This window comes from Oryctolagus cuniculus, chromosome 18 (genome assembly GCF_964237555.1).
Source record: "Oryctolagus cuniculus chromosome 18, mOryCun1.1, whole genome shotgun sequence".
Taxonomy (NCBI): domain Eukaryota; kingdom Metazoa; phylum Chordata; class Mammalia; order Lagomorpha; family Leporidae; genus Oryctolagus; species Oryctolagus cuniculus.
Window position 1 is genome coordinate 3,160,403 of NC_091449.1, and position 14,493 is coordinate 3,174,895.

Consider the following 14,493-nt stretch of genomic DNA (forward strand, 5'->3'; position numbering starts at 1 on the left):
AGGGGTCTTGCTTCATACTGCGACATGTGGACATCCAGTTTTCCCAGCACCATTTGTTGAAGAGGCTGTCCTTGTTCCAGGGGTTGGTTTTAGGTCCTTTGTCGAATATGAGTTGGTTATAGATGTTTGGATTGATCTCCGGTGTTTCTATTCTGTTCCATTGGTCTATCCATCTGTTTTTGTACCAGTACCAGGCTGTTTTGATTGTAACTGCCCTGTAGTATGTCTTGAAGTCTGGAATTGTGATGCCTCCGGCCTTGTTTTTATTGTAAAGGATTGCTTTAGCTATTCTCAGTCTCCTGTTTCTCCATATGAATTTCAGCATCATTTTTTCTAGGTCTTTGAAGAATGACTTTGGTATTTTGATTGGTATTGCATTGAACTTGTAAATTGCTTTTGGGAGAATGGACATTTTGATAATATTGATTCTTCCAATCCATGAGCATGGCAGGTTTTTCCATTTTTTTGTGTCGTCTTCTATTTCTTTCTTTAGTGTCTTGTAATTTTCATCATAGAGGTCTTTGACCTCCTTGGTTAAATTTATTCCAAGGTACTTTATTGTTTTTGTGGCTATCATGAATGGGATTGATCTTAGTAGTTCTTCCTTGGCCCTGGCATTGTCTGTGTATACAAAGGCTGTTGATTTCTGAGCGTTGACTTTGTATCCTGCTACTTTACCAAACTCTTCTATGAGTTCCAGTAGTCTCTTATAGGAGTTTATTGGGTCCCCTATATATAGTATCATGTCATCTGCAAACAGGGATAGTTTGACTTCCTCCTTTCCCATTTGTATCCCTTTAATTTCTTTTTCTTGCCTTATGGCTCTGGCTAACACTTGTAGGACTATATTGAATAGCAATGGTGAGAGTGGGCATCCCTGTCTGGTGCCAGTTTTCAATGGAAATGCCTCCAACTTTTCCCCATTCAATATGATGCTGGCCTTTGGTTTATCATAGACTGCCTTAATTGTGTTGAGGAATGTTCCTTCTAACCCCAATTTGCTTAGGGTTTTCATCATGAAGGGGTGTTGTATTTTGTCAAATGCTTTCTCTGCATCTATTGAGATAACCATATGATTTTTGTTTCTCAATTTGTTAATGTGATGTATCACATTGATTGACTTTCGAATATTGAACCATCCCTGCATACCAGGGATAAATCCCACTTGGTCTGGGTGAAATGATCTTTCTGATGTGCAGTTGGATTTGGTTTGCCAGAATTTTGTTGAGTATTTTTGCATCTATGTTCATCAGGGAGATAGGTCTGTAGTTTTCTTTCTCTGTTGTGTCTTTTCTGGGCTTAGGAATTAAGGTGATATTGGCTTCGTAGAAAGAATTTGGGAGGATTCCCTCCCTTCCAATTGTTTTGAATAACTTGAGAAGAATGGGGGTTAGTTGTTCTCTAAATGTCTGGTAAAATTCGGCGGTGAAGCCATCCGGCCCTGGGCTCTTTTTCAGTAGTGCATTTATTACTGATTCAATTTCTTCCATGGTTATGGGTCTGTTTAGATTTTCTATATCTTCCTGGCTCAGTTTAGGAAGGTTGTATGTGTCCAGGAATCTATCCATTTCTTCCGGGTTCCCCAATTTGTTAGCATACATCTCTTTGTAGTAGTTTCTGATGATTCTTTTTGTTTCTGTTGTGTCTGTTACATTTCCATTACTATCTTTGATTTTACAGATTTGGGTCTTCTCTCTCCTTTTTTTGGTTAGTTGGGCCAATGGTGTGTCAATTTTGTTTATTTTTTCAAAGAACCAGCTCCTGGTTTTGTTGATCTTTTGTATTTTTTTTTTGTTTCAATTCTATTTCTTCCCTGATCTTTAGTATTTCTTTCCTCCTTCTGGATTTGGGCTTGATTTGCTGCTGTTTCTCTAAATCCTTGAGGTGCATGGAGAGTTCATTTGTTTGGTTCCTTTCCAGCTTCTTGATGTAGGCACTAATTGCTATAAACTTTCCTCTTAGCACTGCTTTTGCTATTTTCCACAGATTTTGATAGGTTGTGTTATCATTTTCATTTGTTTCTAGAAAGCTTTTGATTTCTTTTTATTTCTTCGATGACCCACTGTTCATTTAGGATCATGTTGTCCATTCTCCATATATTTGCATATGGTGTAGAGATTCTTGGGTTGTTGATTTCAAGTTTCACTGCTCTATGGTCTGAGAAGCTGCATGGTATAGTTTCAATTTTTTTGAATTTGTTGAGGCTCCCTTTATGGCCTAGCATATGGTCAATCATAGAGAACATTCCATGTACTGGGGAGAAATACGTGAACTCTGTGGCTGTGGGGTGGAAGGTTCTGAAGATATCTATTAGGTCTATTTGGTCTATAGCGTCAATTAGCTCTGTAGTTTCTTTGTTGAATTTCTGTCTGATTGATCTGTCCATTGGTGAGAGTGGGGTGTTGAAGTCCTCTGTTACTATTGTATTTGAGTCTATATCTCCCTTTAAATCCTTTAGTAATTCTTTCAGATAGCCAGGCGCCCTGTAATTAGGTGTGTATACATTTATAATAGTAATGTCTTCCTGTTGGATAGATCCTTTAATCATTATATAGTGCCCTTCTCTGTCTCTTTTAGTAGTTTGTATGTTAAAGTCTATTTTTTCTGATATCAGGATGGCCACACCAGCTCTTTTTTGATTTCTGTTAGCTTGGAGTATCTTTTTCCATCCTTTCACTTTCAGTCTGCGTGCATCTTTGCTGATAAGGTCACACCTGCTTTTCTTTAAGTTTCTGAATTGTTTTCCTCCAAGTCTACCCCCTTTTAGGCTTCTAGTAATTTAGGCATTTCGTTGCTGATGTGAATATTTTGTTTGTCTTCTGCTTTTCTAAGTTTGTTCAACTCCCATTTCATTTCTGCCTGCTTCTTGTCCCCTTCTCTTCCTGTGGGTGATGTTTCCAACTGAAATTGTTTCGTGTGCCAAATGCACGGTTGTGGATCTTTTCTTCCATTTGGAGTGTTGTGAGCCGGCTTCCTGTAGCTGTGGGGAATCCCCATTACCAGAAAAGCCAGTGTTAGATGATTTAAAAAAAAAAAAGTGAATGTCTGAACTGAGCTGATCTCTTGAGACATAAATACCTTAATTGCTATAGTTCGTCTCTAAGGCATTACTTTTTTCTTTAAAACATTGAAATTCACGTTGAGTACCATGTTAGGGGATTGGTAGCTAAAGACAAGTACAGGACAGAGTTGTGTAAACTGGACACGTCTTTGTACCCACATATGTGCTGCTACCACCACACTGAAATGTCACCACCAACATCTAGTGAAATCAAACTCGAGTTCAAACTCTGACCAAAAATAAAGCCAACCAGAGTCTCTCCGTGAATTCAGGACTCTGTTTTCCGCCTGGGCTGGAAAGCTGGAGCCATCTTCACCCTCACTGCCTGTAATTAGCTCTTGGGTCACACTGAGGACCGCCTTCCCCAGGACCGTCTGGGGGCCAGTCCGCATTTCCAGGCCGTTGGTTCTCTGAGAAGAAAAGCAGCTTCCACAGGGTCCTGCAGACACCTCTCGCTTTAGTCTGAGAGGCTGACGGCCCCAGACAAGGCGGTCCCATTGGTCTGGCTTTGGGTGAGGGCAGCAGGTGGAAGGCGTGCAGTGCCAGACCAGCCAGTGTTCAGAAGGTGACCTCATCAACTGTTGGTGAATGGAGGAGGAAAAACTACTCTCCTTGTCACAGCAATGCCGGTTGAGCTGCAACCTGGCAGAGGAATGAGGCTCCGTTTTTCCTGCCTTCAATCCAAAAACTAAAATTCGTGAATGTCTCAAATGTTGTCAGCAGGTTTATAGAGAAATGAAGAACATTAATAAAATAATGGCAGGTGCACTCAACAGGTAAGCATGAACTTAGAGAGGCACCTGTAATGGACTGTTCAATCAAACCATGCTGCAAAACAGCACAGACAGTGTAATTTCACCGTAGAGAGAAGACGGGAGGGAGACTTAATGATGAAGATCCCAACCGATCACGGACGTTCATATGAGGTAGAATTTTGGAATGACTGTTTCCTCTGTATGTCCTAAGTTTGAAACCATTTTTACAGTAGTGGCCTGATGACGTCAGAATGCCAGTGCAGCTCCCTGAAGGACCCCCACTTGCTAGACTGGAGGGAAGGAGCGGGGAGCAGATGGGTATGGTCCCGCTGCTGCATTCACCGTTTAACACGGGGAGAGCAAGGCCCCCAGACACTACACTTGGCTCAGGTGTGTCCTTGTCAGGCCTCTTTGGGGTCTAATCCCATTTGTTCCCTTCTGTGGGTTTGAGTCTTGTATGAAATCTTAAAATTCAAATAATAAGGCTTTAGGTTTTCTCCCTTCCCAGTTTCTCTTTACTGAATGCATGCATTTTGCATGAGATGTGTGTTTTACTGATAGTTGGTTTACTATCAGTTGAATAAAAGAAATGCTTTAAGAGGAAGGAGGCAGACAATCTTAGAAGCAACTGGCACAGTCGCTTTCTAAGAACCTGATTTTTGGCCTGACACAGCTGTTACTGCACAGAACATAAAACTGCAGTTCTGCTTCCTGAGTCACTGTGGAGAGTGTACTATGGAAGAATCAGACAGGAGTGACTTCGTCATTCCTGTCCCATCCTGCAAGGAAAGCAAAGCTGCCTGAGAAGGAGGGGTAGGACAGGATTTTGTCTCCAGCATTGAAGTAACGATTTTATTTTTAATTCAGTGGGGTAACGATGTTTGAACAGCAGTGCTCACATCTCGGTTCTCCCACACTGTTGAGCAGGGATGTCGGGGCACATGAACCTCGGCTCGACGAGGGGACCCAGAAACTCGGGCTCCCTGGGAGCATTTGTTCTTGGATTTCCCTTTTTTTCTTTAAGGTTTATTTATTTGAAAGAGTTACAGAGAGGAGAGGCAGAGAGAGAGAGAGAGAGAGAGAGAGAGGAGAGGCAGAGAGAGAGAGAGGAGAGGCAGAGAGAGAGAGAGGAGAGGCAGAGAGAGAGAGAGAGGGGAGAGGCAGAGAGAGAGGGGAGAGGCAGAGAGAGAGGGGAGAGGCAGAGAGAGAGAGAGGGGAGAGGCAGAGAGAGAGAGAGGGGAGAGGCAGAGAGAGAGAGAGGGGAGAGGCAGAGAGAGAGAGAGGGGAGAGGCAGAGAGAGAGAGAGGGGAGAGGCAGAGAGAGAGAGAGGGGAGAGGCAGAGAGAGAGAGAGGGGAGAGGCAGAGAGAGAGAGAGGGGAGAGGCAGAGAGAGAGAGAGGGGAGAGGCAGAGAGAGAGGGAGGGGAGAGGCAGAGAGAGAGGGAGGGGAGAGGCAGAGAGAGAGGGAGGGGAGAGGCAGAGAGAGAGGGAGGGGAGAGGCAGAGAGAGAGGGAGGGGAGAGGCAGAGAGAGAGGGAGGGGAGAGGCAGAGAGAGAGGGAGGGGAGAGGCAGAGAGAGAGAGAGGGGAGAGGCAGAGAGAGAGAGAGGGGAGAGGCAGAGAGAGAGAGAGGGGAGAGGCAGAGAGAGAGAGAGGGGAGAGGCAGAGAGAGAGAGAGGGGAGAGGCAGAGAGAGAGAGAGGGGAGAGGCAGAGAGAGAGAGAGGGGAGAGGCAGAGAGAGAGAGAGGGGAGAGGCAGAGAGAGGGGGGGGAGAGGCAGAGAGAGGGGGGGGGAGAGGCAGAGAGAGGGGGGGGGAGAGGCAGAGAGAGAGGGGGGAGAGGCAGAGAGAGAGGGAGGGGAGAGGCAGAGGGAGAGGGAGGGGAGAGGCAGAGGGAGAGAGAGAGGGGAGAGGCAGAGAGAGAGAGAGAGGGGAGAGGCAGAGAGAGAGAGAGAGGGGAGAGGCAGAGAGAGAGAGAGAGGGGAGAGGCAGAGAGAGAGAGAGAGGGGAGAGGCAGAGAGAGAGAGAGAGGGGAGAGGCAGAGAGAGAGAGAGGGGAGAGGCAGAGAGAGAGAGAGGGGAGAGGCAGAGAGAGGGGGGGGAGAGGCAGAGAGAGGGGGGGGAGAGGCAGAGAGAGAGGGGAGAGGCAGAGAGAGAGAGGGGGGAGAGGCAGAGAGAGAGAGGGGGGAGAGGCAGAGAGAGAGAGGGGGGAGAGGCAGAGAGAGAGAGGGGGGAGAGGCAGAGAGAGAGAGGGGGGAGAGGCAGAGAGAGAGAGGGGGGAGAGGCAGAGAGAGAGAGGGGGGAGAGGCAGAGAGAGAGAGGGGGGAGAGGCAGAGAGAGAGAGGGGGGAGAGGCAGAGAGAGAGAGGGGGGAGAGGCAGAGAGATGTCTTCCATCTGCTGGGTCACTCTCCAGATGGCCGCAACGGCCGGAGCTGTGCCGATCCAAAGCCAGGAGCTTCCTCCAGGTCTCCCACGTGGGTGCAGGGGCCCAAGGACTTGGGCCACCTTCCACTGCTTTCCCAAGCGGAGCTTGAAGTGGAGCAGCTGGGACTAGAACTGGCGCCCATATGGGATGTTGGCACCGGGGAGTCACTTAGGGCAGCTTGGTGAGTCTCGGCATAGCCAAATCTGACCTTTTAGAAAAAGCTGTAAAGGGAACTGGCACTGTGGTGCAGCAAGTCAAAGCCACAACCTGCAGCACTGGCATCCTATGTGGGTGCCCGTTCAGCTCCCTGCTAATGCTCCTGGGAAAGCAGAAGAGGACAGCCCAAGTCCTTGGGCTCCTGGACCTACATGGAAGACCCAGAAGAAGCTCCTGGCTTTGGCTTGTCCCCAGCCCAGTCATTACAGCCATTTGGGGAGCAAACCAGCAGATGTAATCAATCAATCAAAGGGATGATAGTTCAGGGCTACAGCTCCAGAGTTCAGTACAGTCAGAGTGTTGGTAATAAACTAGACCCCAAGGATTCCAGTCAGATACGGGATAAACACTTGCTTGACCCTACCATTTCTTAATCGGTCTGAACCTGGAGTCCCATAGACTGTCCGATGCTTTTTGTGTGAGGTGGGACTGGAGTTGACTCTGTGGCTTGTAGAAAAGATACTGTGAGGTCAACAGTGACACTGTCCCCCCTGCCTCGGCAGATGGTGGTGTTCATGGGTTCTCCGCTGGGGAGATACCATCCCCCACCTCTTGTACTTGAAATGCAATGCCCGGTTATTCACCCTTGCCTTCGTCTCTAGCTCTGAGTTAGGTTTGCAGGTTTGTGCCTGTACTCCCAGGGACAGGGTTTCACCAGATTCTGCTCCAAACTTACCTAGAGATGCAGATGGGCCACGTCACAGAAGTTGTAAGACGGGTGTAAGAGCTGTTCTGAGGAGGACACAACAGTGAGTGCATTTCTACCTTCTTCTAGTTAACTTGGGTAAAGTAAGCCCATACAGAAACCACATGAAGACAAAATTTCATCTCATCTGGGAGGAAGAGACCTGTCTCCAAGTCCCTGAGCACTTCTACAGAGAAACGGTGTTTAACGAGTACATATCATTGTATGTTGCGTACAAGGTCGGACCACTCACTGTGGTACTGAGTGGCCCCAAAGGCAGTGGCAAGACCACGCTGCTGAGAAAGCTGATGTTGGAGTGGGCGAACGGGAACTTATGGAGGGACAGGTTCGCCTTTGTGTTCTTCTTCAGCGTCTATGAGCTGAATGGTGTCGCAGAGACGAGCCTAGCGGAGCTCGTCTCCAGAGACTGGCCCGCGTCAGAGGAGGTGCTCGAAGATGTCTTTGCCCAGCCAGTGAAGATCCTGTTCATCATGGACGGCTTTGAGGAGCTGAAATTCGACTTGGAACAGCAGACTGACTTGTGCAGTGACTGGAGGCAACGGAAGCCAACACAGGTTATCCTGAGCAGCTTGCTGCAGAAAGCAATGCTTCCAGAATGTTCTCTGCTGCTTGGATATGGCAAGACGAGTATCGGAAAATACTGTTCCTTCTTGGAAAATCCAACATACCTAAGACTCAAAGGATTCTCGGAACAGCAAAGGAAACTGTATTTCTCCTACTTCTTCGGTGAGAAGAAAGACGCCTTGAGAGCCCTCAGTTTTGTGAGAGCCATCCCCTCACTGTTCGCCTTGTGCGAGAACCCTCTGATATCCTGGCTGCTCTGTACTTGTATGAAGTGGCAGCAAGAGAGGGGGGAGCAACTTCACGTCGTCTTCGAGAACACCACTTCTCTGCATGCGTTCTTCTTAACAGGTGCATTCAGAGTAGGGAGGGAGAACTGTCCCCCCCTGCAGAACAGGGCGCAGATGAAAAGCTTGTGTACCTTGGCCGCGGAGGGGATATGGACTCAGACCTACGTGTTCTCCCAAGCGGATCTCAGGAGGCACGGGGTGTCTGAATCTGACGTGGTGATGTGGCTGGACGTGAGATTTCTCCGGCCACGAGGCGACGGCTTCGTCTTCAACCACACGCCCTTGCAAGAGTTCTGTGCTGCCTTGTTCTACTTCCTCGGACAGCCCGGAGACCAGCTGAACCCAGTCATTGGAAGCATAGCGCAGCTGGTCGCGGCAACTATGGGGCAGCTCCAAAGCCGCTTGTACCGGATGGGGATATTCCTCTTTGGCATCTGCAGCGGCAGAATCACCGGCATGCTGGGCAAATGGTTCGGCATGCTGCTGTCTGAAGACATAAAGCCCAAAATATCCCAGTGCCTTCAACGCCTAAGCAAGGGCGAGCCTGGTGAAGTGGTGAATTTCCAGAACTTGAGCTCCGCTCTGTTTGAGATCCAGGAGAGGGAATTCGTCGCACAAGTGATGGATTTCTTTGAAGAAATCTTCATTTACATCGACAGCCTTGAAAATCTGGCGATGTCTTCCTTCTGCCTGAAAAACAGCCGGAACGTGAAGAAACTGCACCTGTGTGTGGACGACGACTTCCCAGGGGACTTGGGCGCTATCCCAGAGTGAGTCCACACGCGAATCCCCCACCCCCGCGCGCACAGGCCTCTGCCACTTGGGGTTCGCGTTCGTGCCCGTCCTTCACTTTCCTGCTCAAGAGCACGGATGCTGTAGTCCGGGCTTCCCCGGGGCTTCCCGTTGATGGCTATGTGGCTGTGAGCAGCAGGTTCTGGGTGCCTTTCCCCATCAGTATAAAGAAAAGGCTTTTACTTGATGAGATCAATGTCAGGTTTAAAGTCACGTAGCTTTTATTATGACTGCTTCTTCCCCTCCTCTGCTTCGCCTCTGGGTGCCTGGGAAACCTGTGACTGTGGATTGTACCTGTGTCCCTGCTGCCTACGCTGGGTTCAGCTTACCAGCTGATACTTCAGCTCTCAGCTGTACGGCACCTGTCCTAATGCTGGGGTGCAGCTTCCCGTTCACGGAGGCATCGCCAGATACCTCTCCTTGATCACATGAAAACAAGTCTCACGTACCAGGGGAATAAGAGAGGGAGGAGATGCACAGTTTGGGACGTGCTCAATCGGACTTGCTCCAAATGGTAGAGTTAGAAGCATACCAGGGGATTCCAATACAATCCCATCAAGGTGGCACGTACCAATGCCATCTCACTAGTCCAAGTGATCAATTTCTGTTCACAATTGATCATACTAATAGGATTGAGTCAAAGGGGTCACATAAACCAGACCAGTGTTTGTGAATACTAACTGAAAGAATAAAAAAGTGAGAGAACAATCCAACATGGGAAGTGAGATACACAGCAGACTCACAGAATGGCAAATGTCCCAAATAGCACTCTGGCCTCAGAGTCAGCCCTTAAGGCATACGGATCTGGCTGAAAAGCCCATGAGAGTATTTCAGGCATGGAAAGCCAAGACACTCTGGCAAAAGATCTCTGTGAGTGAGATCCCAGTGGAAAGAAGGGGCCATCAAAGAAGGAGGTACCTTTCTCTGAAGGGAGGAGAGAACTTCCACTTTGACTAAGGGGGATGAATGAGGTGGAACAGCTTCTTCAGGGCCACATAGCCAACAAGCAGTTCAGCCACGATTTCAGTGCAGCTCCTCTTGCCTGGGGGTCCATCTTCCTTAACACTACGCCACACTCACTGACTTCACCTGGCTGAACTCCTCCCCCTGCATGTGGGCATTGGTCACCTCTGAGAGGTCTGGGGCATTGTCTGCCTGTCCTGAGGATGTCGCGCATGGAACTCAGCCGCTGGGGAGTCACGGGTTTTCTTTTCCCAAAGTCACAGTAAGAAGCTCGCCTACTGGAGGGACCTTTGCTCCGTGTTCAGCACCAGCAAGAAATTTGAGTTGTTAGATATGGACAACTGTAAGCTTGATGATGCTTCCTTGACAATTCTTTGGAAAGCTCTGGCCCATCCCACATGCAAGATCCAAGCCTTGGCGTAAGTTTGATCTCGGCCTGCTCCCAGATCCTATTAGTAGTAGTATTATTTGGTTACAGATATCACGTGTATAATGGCTGGCCAGTGTATTTGTGCAGAAAAATAGTTCACATAGCAAGCCTGAGACTGCTGTCCCCAGGAAGGGATGCTTGCCAGGCCAGCCCTTGAATGGTAGAGAACTTGACTTTGGGCCGGCGCCGCGGCTCACTAGGCTAATCCTCCGCCTAGCGGCGCCAGCACACCGGGTTCTAGTTCCGGTTGGGGCGCCGGATTCTGTCCCGGTTGCCCCTCTTCCAGGCCAGCTCTCTGCTGTGGTCAGGGAGTGCAGTGGAGGATGGCCCAGGTGCTTGGGCCCTGCACCCCATGGGAGACCAGGAAAAGCACCCGGCTCCTGGCTCCTGCCATCGGATCAGTGCGGTGCGCCGGCCACGGAGGCCATTGGAGGGTGAACCAACGGCAAAGGAAGACCTTTCTCTCTGTCTCTCTCTCTCACTGTCCACTCTGCCTGTCAAAAAAATAAAAAAGAACTTGACTTTGGGGAGAATTCCTGCCTCCCTAGCTGCACTAGGGTGGGCAAGTTTGGAATGTGGGCACATACCAGGCAGAGGTACCTCTGTGACTACTCCCAGGTTTAACAAAGCGCTTGGCCTCTAAGCCTCTGAGTTCTCCCAGCAGATGCTATCTCACACGAGTTGCAGTTGGTGCTGGAGGAATCAGTCGAGTCCTGGTCACTCTACGGAGAGAGGCCCTTGGAAGCTTGTACCTGGTTTGCTCTGGGTTTGTTTTTCCCCGTGTGCCTTTCGTGCGGTATTAACTGAACTATGTGCGTGTCTGGTGTAAGTGAGGCCCTGTGCCAGATCGAAGAACATGGAGAGGTACAGGCATGGTTTACCCTGAACCCGAGGGATCTCGGTGTAATACAAGACCTGCCTGACCCGCTCCCTTCACGCTGCCTGTGGGTATGCAGATGCGCCAACAAGCAGCTGTAAGCACCTGGATCCTGTCTGGTGTCTGAAGAGCTCAATGGACAATAATTGGCCAGGAGTCAGCAGGATTCCACAACCCATAAGCAGGAGGAGGGAAGAACAGAGTGGGTGTGGCTTTGTTCGGACCTCCTTGCTTGACTGCACTCCGTTGGCTTTTACAGGTTTAATTTTATGTCCAACTTTGGAAACGGCGTAGACTTCAGTACCAAAATGCTTCTTCACCCTCACCTGAAGTACCTGAATCTGTACCGTACGAATGTCTCCTCCATTGGGGTCAGGTACCTGTGCGAGATGCTGAAGAAGCCCAAGTGCAACTTGGAAGTGCTGAAGTAAGTGATAAAAGTGCCTGGGCCGCGCATGCTGAGCGTCAGGTTGGTCTGGGCATGGACACTGCCGTTAGAATGTGCCCCCTAGGCCGGCCCTGTGGCTCACTAGGCTAATCCTCCGCCTAGCGGCGCCGGCACACCGGGTTCTAGTCCCGGTCGGGGCACCGGATTCTGTCCCGGTTGCCCCTCTTCCAGGCCAGCTCTCTGCTGTGGCCAGGGAGTGCAGTGCAGGATGGCCCAAGTCCTTGGGCCCTGCACCCCGTGGGAGACCAGGAGAAGCACCTGGCTCCTGCCATCGGATCAGCGCGGTGCGCCGGCCGCGGCGGCCATTGGAGGGTGAACCAATGGCAAAGGAAGACCTTTCTCTCTCTGTCTCTCTCTCTCACTGTCCACTCTGCCTGTCAAAAAAAAATGTGCCTCTCTCCTCTCCTGGGAGTCGTTCTACCTGCCTTCACTTCGTATGTTTTGCATCTTGGCAGTCTCGGAATCCCCAGACCCCAGGTGAGGTGGGTATAGGTTGAAAGTGACAAGGGTAGGACTCAATCGTGGATACTTGGTAGCTCGAAATTTTGCAGCTTTGGGGCAAACCGTTGCATTCTTGATGGATTTCAGTTTGCTGTTGGGTAGAATGACAGGTTTTTCTGTAGCTCAGCAGTTCTCTCAACAGCGGGCAGGTGTGTCCCTAAGGGGATGCTGATATCTGGAGATTTTTTTATAGAAAGATTTACTTATTTGAAAGACGGGAGAGGCAGATCTTTGATCTGCTTCCATTTGGGTTCACTCCTCAAATGGACACAATGGCCAGAGCTGGGCCAATCCAAAGTCAGGAGCCAGGAGCTTCTTCTGAGTCTCCCATGTGGGTGCAAGGACCCAGGGACTTGGGCCATCTTCTGCTGCTTTCCCAGGTGCACTAACAGGGAGCTGGATTGGAAGTGGACCAGCTGGGACTTGAACCAGTGCTCATAGGGGATACCAGCACTGCTGGCGGCAGCTTCGCCTGCTAAGACACAGTGCCGGCCCGTGGAGATGCATTGATGGTCACAGATGCCTGGTGAAGGTTCTCCTGGAATCCAGTAGGTGGAGCCCCAGCATCTGAAGAACATCCCACAATGCACAGGGAAGCCCCCACAACAAAGAGTGAGCCAGCCCCAATGTCACCAGTGCCAAGATGGCAACAGCTGTGCCAGCCCATGAAGTGCTCTGAGGGCCGAGTTGAGTGTGCTATGAGCCATCCTCATCACTGGGGTGACTCGATCATGGTGAATGCTGGTGGTCTGCGTGCCACTGAGGTGAGCGTGATGGTGAATAGTTGAATGTCTCTCATGCACTGTTGGGTTTCATTTGCTGCATTGTCTTGCAAACCTCTGCATCCTTGCTCATCAAGGATACTGGTTAGCAGCTTGCTTTTGATGAGGACTTTGTCTAGTTTTGGTATCTGGGTGCTGCTGACTGCGTAGAATTTGGAAGAATTCTTTCCTCTTCTATCATGTTGAAATAGTTTAAGAAGCATTTGTGTTCATTCGTAAGATGTTAAGTAGAATTCGGCAATTGAAGCCTTCTGGTAGTGGGCTTGGCGCTGGTCCTCCTCTGGTTTTGATGGATTTAGTCCTACAGCACTCCTCAAGCTCGAATTTCACTTCAATCTGCCAGTTGGAGTGTTTCTCAGAAGAAACTGAGCCGGTGCCTACCCAGGGGCGTTCTACACAGTGTTCTGCACGGTGCCTACACAGCCTGGGCCTGTGATAGTTTCCGACTCCTGGTACAGGGCTCCGATGCTGGACGACACCTGGAGCCCACAGCCCACTGGGAACAGCTTAGCTCACCCTGCTGAGGTGGCACTGAGGCCAGCCACTGCTGGTGGTAGCTAGTGCGCTGGACTGATTGACACAGAGGTCCACTTGGTTCTGAAGCGGATCTGGAGGCTAGCCTGGGATCTGCTCGACAGTGGAGGTTACTGGCACTGAGTCCTAAAATGGCCCTGTGACTTCTTCCTGCCTGCCAAAGCTTGCAGGAGGAGTAATTGAAGCAGCCCCTCAGCTACCTGGGCAGGCACCAGGTGGGTCATGCCTGGCCCTCATGGTCATTAGGCCCCGTGCACTCTTGGGGTGCACACAGTTGCCATGTGAGGATGGTGGTGACACATGCCATTCCACATCCATTCTACCAGCTCCGTGTTTTCCCCTAGTACTGGGCAAGTCCAGAGACTGACAACAGGCATTTGCCTAGGGACAGGAACCAGTGAGGTCTGCCCCATGTTGGGCTGAGTCCCAAGACACAGCCCTGTGGCTCCTGACTGTCTGCCCAAGTTTGGGGGACAGTGATAAGGACAGCTTCTTACTACCCAGACTGGCACCAGGCTTGGTGACACTGGGGTCCTAGAGTCACCAGGCCCCATGAAGTCCCATGGGGTGCACAGCAGGACCACCTGAGATCGACGGTGACTCATGCCAAAATTTGTCCCAGTGGACCGCAGATCCCCGGGTGATGGGCAAGTCTAGAGGCTCTGAGAACCAACTTGTGGTCAGAAGCCTTGGGCTCCATCAGGTTCTGGGTCTCCAGTGGGTGAGTGGCCGAGCTCCAAGGCATGGGCCTGAGCCCCTCCCCCTGCCCTACTCTGCATGTCGGGGTCTTGCTCCCGTTTTTGCCAGTAGTTGGGAGAGCTGCCTGGCTGTGTCACCAGATTATCTGTCTGCAACTTGGAGCCTGGGGCTGGAAACCTGAGTCCAACTCAGTCTTGATGCTGTGGGCCTGTCCCCCCACCCCAAATGGGAGTTGTCTTTGTCCACATTGTGCTCCCTGGAGCTGGGGGAGGGGTGACCTGGCAATGCCTTCCTTCCTGTCTTCCCCAGTGTAGCTTTCCTTACTATGCTGCCAGAGGAGGCCGTGTGGTCTCTGACCTGGCATCTGTGACTGGTGAGGTGAGCTGGTGCGTCAATGGATGCTCATTGGTGTCTCTGTGGGGAGGGGGTTATGGCACGTCTTACTCAGCTGCTGTCCTG

General features: G+C 50.2%; 1 protein-coding gene across 1 annotated transcript in view; it reads left to right on the forward strand.

Moving 5' to 3' along the window:
* The window catches only part of LOC100349208 (NACHT, LRR and PYD domains-containing protein 9), a 42,498-nt gene that overhangs the window by 8,742 nt on the left and 19,263 nt on the right, over positions 1-14,493 (forward strand). Inside the window, exons 2-4 of the mRNA XM_070062676.1 lie at positions 7,242-8,778; positions 10,021-10,182; positions 11,330-11,497. Coding sequence (XP_069918777.1) covers positions 7,242-8,778; positions 10,021-10,182; positions 11,330-11,497 — 1,867 coding nt within the window. The remainder of the gene's footprint in view (positions 1-7,241; positions 8,779-10,020; positions 10,183-11,329; positions 11,498-14,493) is intronic.